Genomic DNA, 21,388 nt, shown 5'->3' with positions numbered 1-21,388 from the left:
TCTTTGCATTCCATTTTTTCTGCTGAAGTGAAGTATCTTGCATTTATCCCTGTTCAACTTCATTTTGTTAGTTTCGGCCCATCTCTCTAGTCTGTTAAGATCGTTTTGAATTCTGCTCCTTTCTTCTGGAGTGTTGGCTATCCCTCCCAGTTTGGTGTCATCTGCAAACTTGATGATCGTGCCTTCTAACCCTTCGTCTGAGTCATTAATAAAGATGTTAAACAGAACCGGACCCAGGACGGAACCCTGCGGCACTCCACTCGTGACTTCATTTTACTAGTTTGTTTGCCAGAAGGTTGTGAGGGACTTTGCCGAAGGCCTTACTGAAATCTAGGTATGCTATTTTCACGGCATTCCCTGTATCGACCCAACTTGTAACTCTATCGAAAAAAGAGATCAGATTAGTCTAGCTTTTTTTTTTTTGGTAAGTCCGTGTTGACTATTAGCAATGACTGCATTTGTTTCTAAGTGTTTGCAGACCACTTCCTTAATGATCTTTTCCAGAATCTTGCCTGGTATTGACATGAGGCCGGCCGGCCGGTAATTGTTTGGGTCGTTCTTTTTTCCCTTCTTGAAGATAGGGACCACATTTGCCCTCCTCCAATCTTCTGGGACTACTCCTGTTCTCCAAGAACTCTCGAAGATAATTGCCAGTGGTTCTGAAATAACCTCAGCTTGTTCCTTCAATACTCTTGGATGAGGCTGATCTGGCCCTGGGGACTTGAATTCATTTAGAGCGGCCAGGTGTTCCTAGACAACTTGTTTCCCTATTTGGGGTTGGATTTCCCCGAATCCTTGGTCCATTTCATGTTGCTGAGGTTTAGATGGCTTTCTTTTTGTGAGAAGACTGAGGCAAAGAAGGCATTAAGTAGTTTTGTCTTTTCCCTGTCCTCTGTCACCATCACCCCATCTTCTCCTCGCAGAGGCCCTATCGCCTCCTTGTTCTTCCTTTTTCTACCAACGTAAGCAAAAAAGCCTTTTTTTGTTGTTTTTAATGTCCCTGGCAAGCCTGAGCTCATTTTGCGCTTTAGCTTTGCGAACATTTTCCCTACAGGGGTTGGCTATATGTTTGAATTCTTCTTTGGTGATTTCTCCCCTTTTCCACTTCTTGTGCATGTCTCTTTTGAATCTTAGCCCAGTTAGAAGTTCTTTGGACATCCATTCTGGCTTCTTCACACTTGTCATATTTTTTTGCTTTGTTGGCACTGTTTGCATTTGCGCCTTGAGTATTTTTGACATATAAAGCTACTCCCCCTCCTCTCCCCTTTGTTCTATTTCTGTGAAAGAGGTTATAGCCCTCAATAGCTACAGTCCAGCGATGGGAGTCATCCCACCAGGTTTCAGTGATGCCTATGACGTCGTACATGTGGTGCTGTGCTAAAAGTTGGAGTTCATCTTGCTTATTTCCTATGCTCTGTGCATTAGTGTAAAGGCATGTAATCCCCTGTGACCTTCCCCCGAGCTGTTTATTTGGGATTATTGTGCTGTCGGTACTTGGTCCTTGGTGTGTTTGTGCAGCCCTCCATTTAGCCTTTTGGTGGTTCTCTTTGGTCGTGGGTAATATAGTGTTCGCCAGGCTGTTGTTCCCCTCCCCCAGTGGATCTAGTTTAAAGTGCGCCTGATGAGGTTTGTGAGTCTGTGTGCAAAAAAATCTTTTCCTACTTGTGTGAGATGCACCCCATCACTTGCCAGTAGGCCATCCTCCTGGAAGAGTAGGCCATGGTCAAGGAAGCCAAAATGCTCCTCTTGACACCATTTTCTGAGCCAGTTATTGACCTGTACTATTTTTCTGGCCCTTGTAGAGCCGTGTCCTACAACAGGGAGGAGGGATGAAAAGATCACATGTACATTACACAGTTTTAGCTTTTTTCCAAGGGCTCAAAAATCATTTGTGATCTTTTGAAAAGTATGCCTAGCGGTATCATTGGTTCCTACATGAATCAACATAAAGGGGGGAGGGTGATGGGGCTTTAGGAGCCTGCTGGGCCTCTGAGTGATACTACTCGATACTACTTGAACTGGCATGAAAGTATTTTAGTTTGGTGAGAAACTAGACCCCTCTATCTAAGAATTCTAAATGTCTTGACAAAATTACAGATTCTAGGATTATGTAAGATGATGGAACCAAGTCACTTACAGTAATATCCAACTGTTTTAACACTGTGAAAGTGCGTTAAAGTCTGGAAGGGACCACAGGGCTTATTTCCATTTATTTCCATAAGATGTCTCCCTGAAACAAAGAATAAATTACATAAGAGAAAAGTTATATAACTCACAGTTAAGCTTTCAGTGTGGCAGAATTCTCACATGTGATTAATTTCTATCAAGTAATCCATATAACCGGTTACAGCACTTTTCTGCTATTTCATTGCTCTGGTTGCAACTTAAAAGATGGCTTTGAAACTTTATTTTTGATGGTTTATACATGTAAAGAACCAGTATGTTTCTTATCACTGTTACATTATCACAATCTCTCTCTTGGTAGGGTTTGAAAGGAGACCCGGGTGATCATGGAATGCCTGGTACAAAGGGAGAAAAGGTATTTATATAGGGATAAGTACAGTCAAATAACTAAATTTTAAAGGTTTCCCAAAAGAGCAAGTCTGTTAGATAAATTAAACAGTAAAACAGTAAAACAATAACATGAATATAACTGCCTTGTTCAAGTCCTTGATGCAGTTATTTATATCTCTCCCTTTGTTGCTCATTTGTTCTGCAAGATCTAAGTAACTATCACCCTGGGTATTACCGTGGTGGCGATTTTTGGATTTTTGAAAATGCAAATAAATTCTTAAATAAAAACAAAACACCATATATACAAAAATCCAAATTAATTTATTCCTATTATTCCCACACCCTTCTTGACAACTGAGCAAATGCATAGCAGTTTTGAATGGGACATGATAAATGTACACCTGTGCCTCCCCTATCTATTCACATTACGAGTCTGGTTCACCTCCAGTGGTTTACATTTGGAAATGGGCCACAAACTTAAATGAATCTTGTAGCTACTTGTGTTTTGTATAGTAATAGGATGTCCCTCTGCCTCTCACATTGCTCAATATTTTACCCTCATGGTAAAATATTTCATTTTGGTCTCTGTGATAATGTCTATGCAGATAGCTGGATGCTTTGCTCACTAACTGCACTTAAATTCACCAAAAAAAAAACTTATGCCACAAGATTTTGGACCAAATTCATGCAGATTTACATATTCTAATGTCCTTATGTCTATTTGTTTATGAAGACCTAAGCTTCCTAAAGTACTGGACATCTTTATTAAAAATGATTTTTGATGTTTGACACAATAAAATGTGTGATTTTTTTTTAAAAAAACCCTTATTTTATAGGGTGACATGGGACCACCAGGACCAGCTGCACTTAGTGTAAGTACACTACTCAGGAATAAGCAAGGAATAACTGCATGAATGGTTTGGTTGCTTTTCCTGTTTATTTAATTCTTTAATGGTATATTGTTGTTCTTAGCAGTCTTCAATTCCGCACTGACTTAAGGTGAACCAATGAATTAAAATCACTCTATCATCCACAGCCCTAAGACTTAAGATCTTAGCTTTCCTGATTGAGTCTATCCATCTTTAATGCACTCTTCATCTTTTCATACTACCTTCTAACTTTTAAAGCATTATAGACTTTTCTAATGAGTCATGTCTTCTCATAACATGGCCAACATGGCCTAATAAATTATCATTTGAGGAGTTTGTACGGACTTTCTTTACAACAAAATACATTCCTAGCTTGTGACATGATTAACCTTGACATAGTGAAGGGGAAATTGGACACTCTGCATTTACTCATCCAACTGTCTTTTAAATGTCTGCTGTCTTCTCACTGTGTGAAATAAGGTCATTGAAAGCATGCAAAAAGTAATACCAAGAAAACCAAGCCAAAAAAATACCAGTGAAAAATTCAGGATAAGAGCACCTTTATATTTAAGAATAATATAAATCACATCCACTTTCTATTTGCATACAGAGGACTGCTGGGAATATGTTTTAATAGCATTTACTTTCAAGAAGAGCTATTTCAAACTGACATGAAAGTGTCATGTAATGCTATTTGTGTAATATGTTTTCCTATTAAAAGTGTTAATTCAAAAATGAATTTTAATCCTCTCAGATTATTTCCATGCTATTAAAAGTATTGAATAAAGACAGGACATACATTGTTTTGAAAGCCATGATATTCTTAATGAGTATCACTAGGGCCATCCAGTGACTGAGCGGCAGGGATGACAGCATTATCCTCACAGTTTTGTCAAGGTGTTGAATTAAGGCGAAAGAAGTCAGGGACTTTTCTCTGAAATGACACAGTTGGCTAAGCTCCTCTCTACTTTCTGGCATCCTGGGCTTAAGCCTTCGCATGTCATGTCACAAGAGTGACAGGTGAAGGAAGGTGGTACAGTGATCTCTCTTGTAAAGTATATGAGAACTATTCCTCTTGACACTTGATCCACAGCTTCTAGTTCCCAAGGAGGAAAACGAGTGTCCGTCTCTCTACGTTCCTGTGGGCCAATCCCTTTGGGGACTTATGAGTTATAAAATACGCATCCAGCTGGCACCAAATGTTTATACAGAAGCCAAGGGTTAAGTCTGTCACAAGCAGAAGCTCCTAAGATGTGCTTACTAAACAGATACTTGGAATGCTAGCTCTAGTCAAATGAAGTGTCGGATAACACGCTCAATGCAAAGGAAATAGAATGAGAAGGTTTGGTCTCTCAGACCTAGGCACATTTTGTAGTCACTGGAATATATAAATTCAATAAACAAATGAGCTAGGCTGGAATATCAAAGAGTTGGTAGCATTTATCACCCAACTCAGCTCCACTTCCCAGCTGTAGAACAGAGGAGGGTCCCTGTTTCTCAAGGTGCATCTACACTGTAGAATGAATACAGCTTGGCACCATTTGCTCTGTGCTGTCAAATCAGGGAATTGTAGCTTTACTCTGTCACCAAACTACAAATCCCAGGATTCCATAGCATTGAGCCATGGCAGTTAAAGTGCTGTTAAACTGCATTGCTTCTTCAGTGTAGATGCACCCTGAGTCTCTGGACTCAGTTATACCACTGGGACAAGAGCCAAGATCTGCCCGCCCTCCTTTCCTGGGAGTACCTGATTGGAGACACATCTACACTGACTCATCATCCCAAAGTAGGGACCAATCAACTTTGTGGTGACTGCACAACACATTGAGCTGATTTTAGTTAACCTTGCCTTGAAGTGTGTCAACAAAATTCTACTTGAGAATCACTCTTCACTTGGAGTGACATTGGTCAGGGTGCTAGGAAGACTGGTGAAGGGAAGGGGGAAAGGAGCAGGTGATTCCTCCTCTCCCCCCTCCCTTTGCCGCATCACTGTGGCACCCTAGCTGATATCATTCCAAGTGGCAAGTGATGGATACTAGCCATATTGTGCCCACTGGTTTCCACTATGACAAGAATGGGAAGAGAACAGTCAGAACTCTTTCCTGTCACTCAGGTCGTTGGTGGTCAAAACCATCCCAAGGCGAATCCTGAATTTGAAATTCCAGATTGGCCCTGGGATAAAGGGTCAGTGCTAAGTGCCCTGTGGTATTAGAGAAAACCCTTCTGTGCCCCACTGATTTAATCGGGCACTAAACATTTTTGCACTTTGAACCCAGTTTGCAGCAAATGAAGTATGGTGACGAAGCAGGAAAGTGGGAGGAGGATTGACAAAGTTGGACATTTCTAAAGGAGTTGGGGAAATGGTATGGCAGAGAATAAATACCAAACTGAGACATTTGAGGGATATGTCACTGACTGCAGCACAAAGCCAGTCTCCAACAATGGAATTGACACATGTGCACAGCAGGAATCCTTTTTTGAGAGCTGCTTTAAAGCCCCAGCTGCTTTAGTATTGTTTTGTATGTGGCATGTTTACAATACATCATACAGTTCTAATACAACATAATAATAAACAAAAACAGATTTGTGGGCTATATTCTTTTTGCTTTAAGAAGTGGACTTGCATCTCCATGACTGCTTTGTCAGCTGGGGAATCCCCACGATAATAGAATTTTTTTTAAAAAAAAAACCTCTCTATTTTCTTTTGTGTCGCTCTATGTGCCAGATGTTTTTGATTCCATTTTACTTTTCCAGAACCATGCTTCCATGAAACTTTGCTTTGGATGTTTGGGAGACCATTTCAAATAGAGAAACTGAAGAAATTGTTCAATTGTTCAATCAGTTTTTGATATATTTAAATAATTTTGTCCTTTTAAGTTTTAAATTGTTTACACTGATAATATGATAATGTGAAGGATAAAACATTTGAATTAATTAATCAATCCCTTCAATGAAGATAACGAACTTTTTTGCATGAAATGGCAACCCAAGCCAATGTATCTTGAAAAAGTGTAAGATATTATTGGTTTAAAAGATTTAACTAGAACAATTTTGTTCTACAATCTGATTGATATTGTCAAGACAACACTTATTAAAAACAAAATCTAGATTTAGCAAGTTCTCAGTTTAGAACTGTGATCGTAATCAAGTTTAAACTGGACATGAACTTCAGTGTATTCTAAAAGACTTCATTCTGAATCCATGGTTTAAGGATCAAGGATGAAGAATATAGAGCTTGTTAACACAATGCCTCAGTCCTTAAGGTATCATCTTCACTCAGTTTAGTATTTTCCATCTGTTTTAAATATTTAAGATATATTCATTAGACTGGCTTTACTGCCCACAATTTTCATTCTCCAGGTGGGTGGTTCCTAGTGTTGCCAGGCAAAAGAAATTCTGTGTTTATTTCATCTTTTCTTCCTTAATGGATTTTCTGTAGTGGGAAGATGAAAGAAAGAGTGGAGAAAAATAGAATGGTTACAGGTGAAAAATGTTTTTCATCTAGTCTTACCCTTCCATGCAATTCTGTGAATTAGGCACCAATAAGAGCCTTTCGTTCCCTTGAAGCGCTTTTCGTTTCAGTTGTCATCTTCCATCAAAGTATCCTTGGAAAAACAAATTTGCTGATAATTTCCGGTCTATGAAAGAAAGTTATAATTTTACACATACACTGCAAGACATGGGGAGGGGAGACTAAATTGCAAAAAAATGATTTTATTTAATTTGGTTTGTCTTTATTCATATACAAGACATAATAATAGAATAACAGTTTAACCATGTCAGCAGAAAAGGGATTTGGGGTTTTTAATCTTATCTAATTTTATTTGCATGCAGTGGGAGTCTCCTGTCAAGGTAAAGCTGTCTAGAGAACCAAATATATGGCTGTCATATTAGACTATTTTTATCTCTTCTATGCAGTAATGCAGGAAAGCTCAAAAGATTTATGTTTTGGCCTTTGAAGATTGATGCTTTGTTTTAGTTTTGTTTTCTGCTTATCTATTTTTTTAAAGCAAGGCCTTCATCTTTTACTATTGACACAGATTATTTGTGTTTTTAATTAGAAAAATGATGTAAAATACTCTCCTGGTCCCTTCTGTAATGTCATGTCACTACCACAGTGAATGGTGTATATTATCATCCCTCCACATTTTTGGATTTAATTTTTGCACCACAGTCAATTAAATAGTATAGGTTGGAAACAGATCTTTTTGCTATTTAAAAATTCTAACATGACACATGAAGACCCCAGAGCCGTAGTGGGTTATACCGCTGAGCTGCTGAACTTGCTGACCGAAAGGTTGGCGGTTCAAATCTGGGGAGTAGGGTGAGCTCCTGCTGTTAGCCCCAGCTTCTGCCAACCTAGCAGTTCAAAAACATGCAAATGAGAATAGATCAATAGATACCGCTCTGGTGGGAAGGTAACGGTGCTCCATGCAGTCATGTCAGCCATATGACCTTGGAGATGTCTATGGACAACAGCGGCTCTTTGGCTTAGAAATGGAGATGACCACCAACCCCCAGAGTTGGACACAACTAGACTTAATGTCAACCTTTATCTATAACATGAAACATTTAAAAATATGACAATGAAAAAGTTAAATCACAATTAAGCATGCCATCGTATTAAAACAACATTAATTTTATGAAGTATAATATCATAAAGTTTTATGACATTCAAATTCCTTCCAGAAAGCATATTCAGCACACAGTTTTCCTTGTTCGTGTGAGCAGCACGGGATTGAACCTTTAACATTTCTGACCCACCAGTCTTTGAAATTATAGCCTCTCTACTTACCTTTCCCCACACTGAAACATCCCCCACCAAAATCACAAGTGAATATGAGGCAATAAATAGATATTGGGAAAGGAAAGGTTACGATTAAAATTCCTGAGAGAGGTTCTGCTCGCTTTTCAAGGAGTACAGGGCAACCATTATGCAATGATATTAACAAGAAATGTTACAGCTCTGAACCATTTATATTTACAGGGCATGCCAGGAATAGAAGGTCCTCAAGGCCCTCCTGGAAATGAAGGTCAGAGGGTAAGTACATGAATAGTTGGCGCAGCAGCTTACCTCAACATACTTCTTCTGAACAAGAAATTTGCCTCTCTGCAAGCTCTTGGTTAACCGAACATTGCTTGCAAAAGTTTGTTTTGAATCAGTTGGGTTTTCTAATGTGCATTAATTTCTAGCTACTCTTTCAATTTACAAGTTGAGGCCCTTGTCAGAATTAAGAGTCATGCTTCCCCTTATGCAAAGGGAAAGTCATAAGCCCAAACAGTCATACCACTGCCCATTAAAAAAACGATTGAGGTTTATATCCTCCAGAAAGGTATGTTGATGTACTTCTTTCTTGCATATCTCTAAGATATGGTCCATGTACCTAGTACGCTCATCTCGAATCCACATCTGCACATGAAACACTTTTTGGGGTAATTTATTCCGCAGACATGAAAGGTGGGATGTAGCATCTTCCCAACAGAATCCATCCACATTTTATATATATGCTTGTTAGAATCTTGGAAAGGAAATCCCATATACATGTCTGAGAAATGTATGTACAGAGGAGATAATGGTCACGGGAAAGGGTTGAAGGATTCATCTATCTATACTGTAGTATTAATGCAGTTTGACACCACTTTAACTCCCATAACTCAGTGCTATGGAACCATGGAGATTGTAGTTTGGTGCAGCACCAGTATCGTTTGGCAGAGCAGTCTAAAGATATTGGAGAAATACAGCCATTTTGATATATGAGCAAATGGGATATGTAAAATTCTGCCCAAGACTACTACTTTGTAACTGAATGTACATTCAGATTAGAGCTGTTAATCTCTGAGGTGACTGAAGTACACACATATAACCTCTGCTTAGATCCCACTCAAATGCACACATATTTTATTTGGAAGAATATTTTGATATATGGAAATATATTAAAAGAAGCAACACCTCATGTGCTTTCTATGATGCTCAAAGCATATGTGATTGATACTTATGAATGTATTCTTCATTTCTAACAGAAGGAAATAGTTCACACTTTCCTTACTTTCTGGAAAGAAGCATTGTCATCTGTGTTCACAAGAACTATAGGTTTATGTCACAGTTATGGTTTACCCTAGTCTGAGCAGGGACATCAATAATGATGGAATTGTAGAAGTGACATCAAGGATGCTGTCTCAAAAACATATGAACAGTTTCATCTTAGAAACTATCCAAATGCTCAGGGTTTTTTGTAAACTACAGGGCCTTCAAATTATACTTCTACTGTATCTTTAGTATGAAAAGCTACTTGTCTAATGGGGGAAAGTATTAAACTTTTTTCTCCTCTTATTATTGTCCATTTGTGTCTCTGTTAATGAGGAATATAGGAAGTTGTCTTATTCCATTACTTCAGCCAGTCCAGTACTTTTGGTCCAATCCTGTTCTGCTCTGGATATTAGCAGTCCGTATGGTTTCAGATTCTCTTTCTGGTCTCACCTTGAAAATCTGCTTCCATTTTGAAAATCAAGGATTTTTCTGGTTCCAATTTGAAAATCCAAGTATTGGGCCAGGGATCTTTGGTGCATACAGCATGTTTGCTATCAATGAGTCATGGCCCCCTTTCATGAGCCATAATTCTTTCTTTATAGCTATACACAAAAATGTAATAAAGCAAATATTTTAACTCAAATTCAATATCACATCCTAAGGAGATTTGATAAAACTGTTGACTCTACTTTGAAAAACCTTTCAATAAGGGGAGCTAGTAACTGTATTTTTCTATGATCTTCTGTTTTTATATCTCAAGGAATGAATGCAATATGCATAGAAGGGTTTTATGAAGCGATTGAAAAGTAATTGATGTCCGAATTTTCTCTTTCATTTGGTAACAGGCATCTTACATCTGGTGCATAGTTTAAGCCTTGCACTTGAATGAGTGTGTGTTTCAAAACTGGAAATGAATTAATAAAAAAGATGGGAAATGACGTATTGCTTTGTAGGATCAGTATACAAGCACCTTGACTACATTATAAAGAACAGGGTGTATTGACTTGACATGATGCATTGTTTCATTGCAAATAGTCCACCTGAGGTCTCTCTTTTGTTAGCATCCTTGTTTATAAAAAAAAATTCCCATCTAGATGTCAAAGGTGACAAAAAGGAGGTGAATATTTCTCTATAACGTCCAAGTTTAAAGTTAAGAGCACTGCGTATCTTCTTTTAAGCACTGACTAAACAATTCATTTTATTATTGTTACCCTGATTTTTGGCTAGTTGATTCCTTTAGCAAAGTGCATTTGGTCCTGAGCTTATAGATGTTAACATAGAAACAAGTGCTCAAAGTTACAACATGTAGAATATAAACTGGTACTGTTTTTGAAGATTACATAATTGAATATGCCCACACATTGTATAATGGAAAGTGTTGCCTTTTTTTAACTTTTAAAAGGTATATACTGTACTGGGAATTGGCAGCTGGAGGCCCATTAGACTTATCCAGAGCCAAAGAACTTCATGTTTTCATAGCCGAGAGTGGCTTAACTACAAAGAAGAATTTGCCCAAATATCACTGTTGTTCTTTACTTGGAAGAAGGCTAAAAATATCCTTAGGCTTCATCTAAGGGCTAAAGTAAATGTGACACTAAAGATCCATGGGCAAATTTCCTGTTGTTTCCATATTTCCTTTCTCCAAAGCAGCTGCAAGGAGTGAAAGAGGCCAATTAAATGAGGACCATAAAATTAAAGACCCACATGAATGGTCTAAATCACTCTCAGAAGGACTTGTATGTATTCTCTAATGGGGAAAATAAAAGCTTGTGGGGAGAGAAAGGAAAATACTGGAAAAATAGTTTAGAATAGGGTTGGTTGGCAATCTTTTTGGATCTAGGGACCCAGTTCCAAATTAGGAAAGGTCTTAGGGGTTGCATTCCAGATATGTGGAGGAGGAGACCCAAGGACAGAGTCGGTTGGTAGAGCCAAATTCAGGTTAGTTTGGTTAGGTATAGTTTTTAATAATTTACATAAACCATAGGCTTTGACTTTGAAAGCAAACCTCATGAGAGAGAAGTTATTGCATCCAAACACATTAATACCATTAAGGTATTTCAAAATTTGATTACAGGACAGTGTTATCTATGCCGCCAAGACCATGCTTATCTCTAGTCATTGATCACAGATAAGACAAGCCTTCCCTGTGCCACGCTAGAGGCAGAAGAGGTGAGGAAGAAGCTCACAAGTTAGGTAGGAAACCACATGAGGTGCACCAAGGATTTCCTTCTCTCTGGATTGGATGGAGATATTAAATCTGTCCCCAGATTCAATCCAAAATGTGTGTAGGAGGAAAGGATAACCTTTTTGAAAGAAGGAAGTAGGCGCATTAGAAACATGTGGATCCCTCCACATGTTTTCTGGTTTGGCCTTCTCATATGAGAATCACTGACGAGATCAAAGCAATCATGCTGTCTATTTAATGCTCTATCAGTACAAAAGGGGGCCCCTGGTGGCACATAGTGTTAAAGCGCTGAGCTGCTGAACTTGCGGACCAAAAGGTGCCAGGTTCAAATCCCAGGAGCGGAATGAGTGCCCGCTGTTAGCCCCAGCTCCTGCCAACCTAGCAGTTTGAAAACATGCAAATGTGAGTAGATCAATAGGTACCGCTCCGGCGGGAAGGTAACGGCGCTCCATGCAGTCATGCTGGTCACATGACCTTGGAGGTGTCTATGGACAACACTGACTCTTTGGCTTAGAAATGGAAATGAGCACCAACGCCCAGAGTTGGTCACGACTGGACTTAACGTCAAGGGAATCCTTTACCTACACCTTTACCTATCAGTACAAAATCAGGCTACAGTTAAGGCACAGAAAGGGAGACTATTGTTCTTTTTGCAGTGCCTTTATAATGAGAAAAACAATAGTAAGTCAACTCAGGATTTGGAAAGGTACTGTTTTAGTTTGCCTAAAAATGGTGCCCCCTCATTCCAGCATTAGTCCTACCTGTTAGTACATTTAAATGTGGCTTCATGTCTAATTATCATTATTTTCAATGTTGAACCAAGTTAGTGTCTGCACTCCCTTCATTTTTGTTATGCTTTTCCAAGTAATTAATTCCCAACTCCCCATTTAGAGGTAATTTCATGAAAAATGAACATGACAGCCCATTTAGAGGCAGTAATGGAACAAGTCCTTCTTTCCATTTTTAGTGCAAACGAAACCACATGAAAGAACGTTCAGATTAATTTGAACTCCAAGCCATGTGAAAGCATTATTGCATGGACCTTCAAACCACATTAGAGCTGTTCGGATTCATTTAGACACAGCTGAAATGAAGTTCAAAATGTACCAGCCCAAATCAAGTAGAAAAGATTTAAACATTTTTCCCAAGTATTAGTGCTGCTGGAAGAGAAAGTGGTGGGAGTTTTGGGTTGTTGTTGCTCTTTTACTGAATCCATGTAATAAGACCCAGCTGATAATAATAGCAAAAAACACTTCCTCTTGCTTTGGCACACAGTTCTTCCTGACTTCTCTCCCCTTTTATGTTTCCTTTAAGTTACATTTGAGGAGCATGGAGGTGTGTTAAGAGTACAATCAGATGTAGGAGAAAGGACCAGCAAACTTAGATGATCTGAACTGCACAATTTGAAATATTTTCTGGACATGTCACCACTGATTTTTAAAATTAAAAATAGCACTACTCTACTACAGCTACCTCTCTTCCTCCTTCTCCTCCTAGCATGAGCTATTAGCTACATATAATATTCATCATAACTTTATGCATAAGAGGTATTGGTGTTGAATATGGTGAATCAGCCAGTATTATATATGCTTCTTACAGAACTAGGGATTATAGACATTTCCTCTGCTTCCAAAAAAACAGGGATGAGTGTGGCTTTTTCTTAAAAAGCCAAAACAGTACCCTAGTCACTAAATGTAAGTACAGTATCAGCAAAATTGGGAGAATCCCAATGCTTGTAGAATTCCCATTCTTAAAAAATGGGGGGGGGGGGGCAGTGTGTGAGGTTGAGATCCAAACAGGTCAATAAGTATGCTCATTGGTTGCAGAATTATGGTTGTTTGAGCAAAACAGATAATCATATGAAATGAGGAGCATCATAGAAGTGGTATTGGGTGAAGGCTGGGGGCCTTCAGATATGGCATATCATTACTTTTCTTGGCCAGAAAAAGTGGGTCTGGGGAATTGCAAGGAGTTGAGAATGACAAGAAAAAAGCTTTGGGGGATGACATGCAGCCATGTTTATCCTGTGCCTTATATAAGGATTGGTATCCCGTGTAGAAAAAGTTCCCTTACCGTAATGTATTTTCTAAAGCTCAAGTCTTAACATAATTGGATGTTAACATTCTCCTCCATATTTAAAAGAAATTGCTAAGTACTGAGGTGTGATCATCTTGGCCTCTTGAGATGCCCACTTGTTCTGTGTAATAACACAGGGGAAAAGAATAATTTGGATAAAACATCTGTATTACATGTAACAATGTTCATGTTACAGAGAAGAAAGGGTACCTACTATTTTTCAAAATGAATTTTCGTATTGGCTCAATAATCAGCTAAAGATGTGGAACAGTTATTTCCTCTGAGAAATCTTCAAAAGCTTTCTCTCTCTCTTTCACTTTCTCCCTCTTGATTTTGAAGAAAGTTGAGGGGAAAAGCTAATAACATATTAAAATTGTTCCAGGAATCTACTACTTCAGCAAGCATGAGCAAACGATTCTTTACATCAGTGGTTGTTAATCTGTGATTCCCCAGGGACCCTTTCAACTTTACAGTTATAGTGCTATGAGTCCACTTTAACTGCCTTGGGTTTGCTCAGTAGAATTGACAATTTACAGTACAGTATTTGAAATTCCTAGCCAGAGAACTCTATTGTCACTGACCAAACTACAACACAAACAGATACACATAAAGTAAATACATACATGGATTCTATAGGAAACTGCAACTGTGGTTATTAAAGTGGAATCATGTTGCTATAAATGTGTGGTATGAAGGGGCCCCAAGTGTAATTGGACTACAACTGCCAGAAACCTTAATCATTTTTCATACTGGACAGAGCTTGTGAAAACAACCTCAGGGAATTCATAGTAAAGAGACATTATTCCCAAAAATACCACTGTACTCCCCCCAACAGTAACTGCTTGACCACAACTACAACTTGATTTACTAGGGTATCTAATCATAGGTAAATCTAAGAACATTCAGTTACATGTATTTCCTTCACCCTTCCAGATTTTTTAGTGATGAATATTAGGCTTGGGCCTGGATCAGTTTGACCTAAAATGATATGTAATATTCAGTGGTCCGTTTCATGTAATCCCCGAAAACAGAACAAAGAGGAGGGAAATGAAAATTTGAGTAAAATGGATCAAGAGAGACAGATTTATCTGCTACTAGAGAGGTTGGAGTTACGTCTGCATTATACCTGAGGCAGGGGTCTGCTGCCGGGCTCCTGGAGAAGATCCTGCAACATCTTTTCTCCCTCCCTGGCAGTGGAAAAATTCCTTAGGCTCCTCCTCCAGAGAGATTCCTGCTGGAAATTTGCTTTTCCAGCAGCACTTGCATGAGGCGGGCATTGAAAAGTCTCTGAGTTCCTCTCGAAGCATGATGGGGGTTGAAGTTTTTCTCTGTGTGTGTTTCTCAGCTGATTGGCTGAGAATGGACACAACTAGTGACTACAATTCCCAGAATCCTTTCCTGAGGTTTGTTTTATTTTTTTAAATGTTATAGTAAAAACTTAAAATAATTCTTTAAAAATTAGTAGATTGGTGAATTGTTCTGAATCTTAGCAGGCCTACAGTTGTAAGTGGATCTAAAATTGAGATAGGTTTCATGCAGATAGACCTTAAAATGACAGAGAATTGAGCTGAAAATAGACCCCAAAACAGCATGCCTTTTGTTCGAATTACACAAACCTAATAAATATGCAGAAATATTTTAACAGTAACTGGGCACATGGAGTTACTAGAGTGGCTTGCAAGTGTGCCTATGGACCTCATGAGATGCAGGGTTCCCTCCATTTCTATGCATCCTAAAGATGGAGTCCTACAGAAAGAATCATTTCATGGTACTCCATCTTTAAAGTGTATAGAAATTGTAAGATTGTTCTCCCTGCACATAGAAACAGGTATTTTAAGGTAGAATGGGAATGGTTGTTAAATTCTCTATTTCGTTTTAAAATGGGATGCCATAGAACACCATTCTAAGAAGACGATTCCCCCTTCTCTCTCCCCCCCCCCCACCCTCCCATTGTGGAATGAAGTCCTATGTCTCTTCCTTGGTTTAAACCTGCATATGTTGCAAATGAACACCTAAAGTTTGAACACTTTCATTAGATGTTATATTCCTTTTGTAGACAGTGAAGTTCCTCTTCTCATCTGAAATGTGAAATTATACACTCTGAAATGTTACAATCCGGGAACAGAAACTAGCTTGTATTTCTAGATTTGACCCTGATGGCAGCGCTGGGCCATGGGCAGTCACCAGGAATGAGTCAGGAACATGAAACATGGATTAATGATTAAAGCACAGATTGAATCAGAGGTTAAAAAAGAAGGCAGGACCAGAAAAGTACAAGGCACATCAAAACCTTTTTGTTCAAGGGAAGTATCACTGACTCACAAAGCCCACTTGAACTCTAAGGTACCCTGGAGCTCACCATCCTAAGAAATAATTCATCTAGAATTCTGCTTCTTAAACTTTGAGTCCCAACTCCAAATGGAGTCTCCTTATCTCAATGTTGGGTTCATGAAAATTTTTGCAATGCCACCCATTTACACAGATCTGTTAGCAACATGTTCACAGTGGATTATGCAGAATATGCTTCACTGGTAATTTATGCAGATAAAAATCAGCCTGTTTAGCAAGCTTTGCAGATACTGATTTGTTATTAGCAAATGTTTGATCTTTATAGCTATTTCATATACCTATATACCGTGGTCATGTCAACATTTCTTGGGTAGGACAATTTCTTGCAAGTGGAAAAAGTTTTAAAAGCCCTGATCTAGAGTAGGGATATAATCTTTCATGAATTTCAGTCCTGTTGAAATGAATCAAGAAAATCCTCAAAACTGTACAGATGCCAAAGACTATTTGCACTTCAAGACTTTTCTGTGTAACAAATCCAAACCCAAATGAGGCATTTCTTGTGAAGAGAAGCCCTTAACTGTGAAGATTCTTAATGCAGAGGAATTCTCTTCATTTGAGCTCCTAACACTCAGGAATCTCCCTTTTTGACTACTGGTTGTATAGTTTTGAATATTCTTTCCAACCCTTCTCTGAAAAGTCTCACCTGAAAATCTGTAGTGTCATGGCAGCAATCCCTAACATGAGACACACCGTCCAAGTCTCAACACACAGGACTCAGTTCATCTTTCCATTGGAGAGAGAGTTTAGGAGCACTAGGAACACTTCCTCATGTTTAGGAACTTGTAGTATTCAGTCGCTTGTGTTTCCAAATGTGTTGCCCATATGTAAACATTTTAGTGTGAGACAAAAAGCAGCAGTATCAATAGGAAACTGCAGAAAGGTCCATTTAACATCTGGATGCATATTTTGAATGTTATGGAATATATTAAAAGGATCTTCATTCCCCGGGTAAGTCTTTGATTCATTGTTCATGTAGATTAGTATCTTTCCAGGCCTAGTTAATTTATCTTAGATTGAAGTGATGTGGTGTGAGAGCTATAAGAGACCTGCTTGCCATTCTGATAACAAATACATTACCTCTATCCAACTACCTTTGCTGTCTTTGAGTACATCTACACTGTAGAATTAATGCAGTTTGACACCACTTAAACTCTCATGGCTCAATGCTAGGGAATCCTAGACTTTGTAGTTTGGTGAGGAACCAGTACTCTTTGGCAGAGAATGCTGAAGACCTTGCAAAACTACAGCTCTTATGAATCCAAAGCATTGAGCCTTTGCATTTAATTTGGTGTCAAACTGTATTGATGCTACACTGTAGATGCACTCTTAAGACTTCATCCTGGGATAAGTAAAATGAAGTAGGGTTGTTGTATGTCTTTCGGGCTGTGTGGCCAGAAGCATTCTCTCCTGACGTTTTGCCCACATCTATGGCAGGCATCCTCAGAGGTTGTGAGGTATGGATCCATACCTCACAACCTCTGAGGATGCCTGCCATAGATGTGGGTGAAACATCAGGAGAGAATGCTTCTGGAACATGGCCACACAGCCCGAAAGACATACAACAACCCTGTGATCCCAGCCATGAAAGCCTTCGACAACACATCAAAATGAAGTAAATAGTTGGTTTTCCCTTAAGCTTCGCCACGCTCCATTTTGAAATTGAATGAAAGATTTTCCCACCCCATCACACCTAATCCTTTTCTTCTCTTTCTTTAAGATTTATCAGTTTGATTTGCCATCACACAGGGAGGTATGTCTCCTCTCACTGTCTCCTCCTCTGTCATTTGCCCTCAAATCCAGACCTGAATTAAGGCATCAGTTTTAAGAAACCATTTTTTCGGGGATCTTTCCCCTAATATCCTTCAACTAGACCTGAGTTAAGGCATCAGACCTAAGAAACTACTTTTTCTGGAGTCCTAATAGCCTTCAGAAATGGGAATCATATAGCCTACTGGACTGCAACTGCCACCAGTACTAGATACTACAGCCAATGGCAACGAATGCTAGGAAATGTAATCCAACAAGATTAAAAGAGTTGCTCTATTTCTACCATTGAACTTGCTGTCCAGCTATAATGAAGTAAGATATTTATGTCCTAATTTGTGGTATTCAAATCATAAATGGTTTTACATATCCTGCATTAAGAATAGATGCTATCTGAAACAGATTAATATTGATGAACTTAGAAATATTTTTGTGTTCCTGTCTGTTACTTAGAATACTTTAGGTTTAGAGTGACACTTTAAATGCATTCAGTCTAAACCAGGCATGTCCAAAGTTCAGCCCGTGGACCAACTGCGGCCCTTGTTCAAATTTCCATTGGCCCCCAGCCTCTGTCATAAAATCAATAACATTTGGCCTGCCAGCACTGTTGACCACAGTATAAAATGTATGTGTACAAAAAAAAACCTATTTTATATTTCACCAGAAGATGACACTCAAGCCAACTAACAACTCACCACCTCCCTTTTTCTCTCTCTTCCTCAACTATCCATCCAACCATGTCACTCTCTTTCTTTCCCTTGCATATGCTCCCTCAGCCACCCTCGCTTGTGTGCTGTGGCAGCACCTCGAAAAGCTGTTCCCAATTCACTCCCTTGTTCACTCATTCACAGCTCCACCTTCTACACTACGTGCATGAGTATGTCCAGTTCCGGCAGGTATTGCTTCTAAAAAGCCCATAATTCCTGCATAATTTTGCATGGTCTATAAGACAGCGTTCAGTGCAGTGGTGCAAAGGAAGGGAATATAGTAATCTTGCATTCCGCTTCCTGTCAGTGCATCCTAGGGACTTGGGGCTCTCTCTCTCTTTTTTTTTTTTTTGGCAGATGTTTCTACATAGACTGGGCCGTTCCTTTGTGGTGTTCAGTGTCATGTGAAGTTGAAAAGTTAAGAACCTTCCTTGGATGGATCTTTAATATTAGGATAGAATGTTTTTTTGTTTGTTTGCTTGATGGACAATCAGGTATAGGCACTGTGCCCTTTTGGGCATCTGAACTTTGCTTGCAGGGTTGTAGCATCTGGAAGAACTTTCTTAAGGATTTGCAATGTTTTTTCTGGGGTTCCCAAACCCCATCACAGGATGGGATGTTTAGCCAGGGCCTTTATACTGCAGTGCCTTCATCACAATATTTTGTTTATGGTGCTCCATGTGGCTGGAGAGGACAACGAGATTGCTGATGCTCTCTGATTATAGCTCTTCGGACAATTGGCTTATTCTATGATTGGTGATAATATAATATGGGTAACCTTGGTAGAGACAGGTTAAGAAATTTTATTGCTTGAGGCAGAACTGCAAATAGCACCTTCTCTCCACCTATACTAAGGTATATAATGTCATGGCCAAAGCCTACCAAGTTGTTTTGGTGCATAAGACAGAAAATCCTTGAAATATCAGTCCCCATTCCTGGCAGTCAAAATGCAAGCAATAATCATTCTTTTTAAAAGCTTAATATTTTCCTGTCCTTTTACAATTCCAAAAATCAGCTGCCTGAGGCATCTGTCTCGCTTTGTTAATGCATTTCCTGTGTTGTCTTCTCTCCTGTATTTAGTATAAAAAGCACCAAATTAGGTGGGAGGAGACAGAGAAATCAAAGCTTTATCTTATGCTGCCTGTATAATCTGAACACCCGGGTAGTATGGAAATCACCTCTAAGTGATATTGGAATACAGATTTCTAAAGAATTGTGGAAAAAGGCTTTATTCTATTATACTTAGACACTTATTCAACATAACTTCAGTTCATGATAACAGCATTTTTAGCACTAAGTGAGAAAAATTCACAATGGATTTTTTTTGGTCTGATGGCAATTGTTCAACACAAAACCCCAGACACTGTAATCTATGCATTTTTATGTTTTATCGTTTAAAACAAGCATGTCCTCACTCCAGTCAAACAGAGCAATTCGGCAGGCATGGATAAAGGCATGTTACCCTGTTTGAAAAACTGAAATCCTGTCTACTACCAATTTGGTAATTAATTTGTTTCCTCTCCCAGACTAATTATTAGTGGAAGGTCAGCACCAGCTCTTGACACACTATACACAGAACATCTGCTTACACACATGGCTCCCCACAGAGAAATGAATACATCATACACTGGGGAGGTAAAACCCCATTTTTAACTACAGTAGAGTCTCACTTATTCAAGCCTCGCTTATCCAAGCCTCTGGATTATCCAAGCCATTTTTGTAGTCAATATTTTCAATATATCATGATATTTTGATGCTAAATTCATAAATACAGTAATTACAACATAACATTACTGCGTATTGAACTACTTTTTCTGTCAAATTTGTTGTAAAACATGATATTTTGGTGCTTAATTTGTAAAATCATAACCTAATTTGATGTTTAATAGGCTTTTCATTAATCCCTCCTTATTATCCAAGATATTCGCTTATCCAAGCTTCTGCCGGCCCGTTTAGCTTGGATAAGTGAGACTCTACTGTACTATGATTTTTTTTTCATAAGGGGCAGCATAGAAATATAAATAAAAAGGTAAGGCAGACTGCAATATGTGCACGTCTATAGTGGAAAAGTTATAAAAACATCTGCCATAGATGTGGGCAAGATGTCAGGAGAGAATGCTTCTAGAACATGGCCATACAGCCTGGAAAACTCAAGCAACCCTGCTGCTGTTGCTTAGTTGTTTAGTCATCTCCGACTCTTTGTGACCTCATGGACCAGTCCATGCCAGAGCTCCCTGTCGGCCGTCACCACCCCCTGTCCCTTCAAGGTCAAGCCAGTCACTTCAAGGATACCGTCCATCCATCTTGCCCTTGGTCGGTCTCTCTTCCTTTCTCCTTCCATTTTCCCCAGCATCATGATCTTTTACAAGCTTTCCTGTCTCCTCATGATGTGGCCAAAATACTTCAGCTTTGCCTCTAATATCCTTCCCTCCAGTGAGCAGCCGGGCATTATTTCCTGGAGGATGGACTGGTTGGATCTTCTTGCAGTCCAAGGCACTCTCAGGATTTTCCTCCAGCACCAGAGTTCAAAAGCGTCTATCTTCCTTCACTCAGCCTTCCTTATGGTCCAGCTCTCGCATCCATAGGTTACTATGGGGAATACCATTGCTTTGACTATGCGGACTTTTGTTGCCAGTGTGATGTCTCTGCTTTTCACTATTTTGTCCAGGTTGGCCATTGCTCTCCTCCCAAGAAGTAAACGTCTTCTGATTTCCTGGCTGCAGTCTGCATCTGCAGTGATCTTCGTGCCTAGAAATATAAAGTCTGTCACTGCCTCCACGTTTTCTTCTTCTATTTGCCAGTTATCAATAGGTTTAGTTGCCATGATCTAGGTTTTCTTGACATTTAACTGCAACCCAGCTCTTGCACTTTCTTCTTTCATCTTGGTGATAAGGCT

The 21,388-nt window shown here is 39.1% G+C and overlaps 1 protein-coding gene across 3 annotated transcripts in view; it reads left to right on the top strand.

The window, feature by feature from the left end:
• Positions 1-21,388, top strand: part of col19a1 (collagen type XIX alpha 1 chain) — a 280,321-nt gene that overhangs the window by 148,482 nt on the left and 110,451 nt on the right. For 2 of the 3 annotated variants that reach the window (XM_062982112.1, XM_062982115.1), the window contains exons 13-16: positions 2,486-2,539; positions 3,351-3,386; positions 7,218-7,235; positions 8,371-8,424. In XM_062982112.1, coding sequence (XP_062838182.1) covers positions 2,486-2,539; positions 3,351-3,386; positions 7,218-7,235; positions 8,371-8,424 — 162 coding nt within the window. The remainder of the gene's footprint in view (positions 1-2,485; positions 2,540-3,350; positions 3,387-7,217; positions 7,236-8,370; positions 8,425-21,388) is intronic. The other variant, XM_008118858.3, reaches the window with a different exon arrangement.

Source organism: Anolis carolinensis, chromosome 1, assembly GCF_035594765.1.
Source record: "Anolis carolinensis isolate JA03-04 chromosome 1, rAnoCar3.1.pri, whole genome shotgun sequence".
Classification (NCBI taxonomy): domain Eukaryota; kingdom Metazoa; phylum Chordata; class Lepidosauria; order Squamata; family Dactyloidae; genus Anolis; species Anolis carolinensis.
This window is presented reverse-complemented; position numbering and strand designations above follow the sequence as displayed.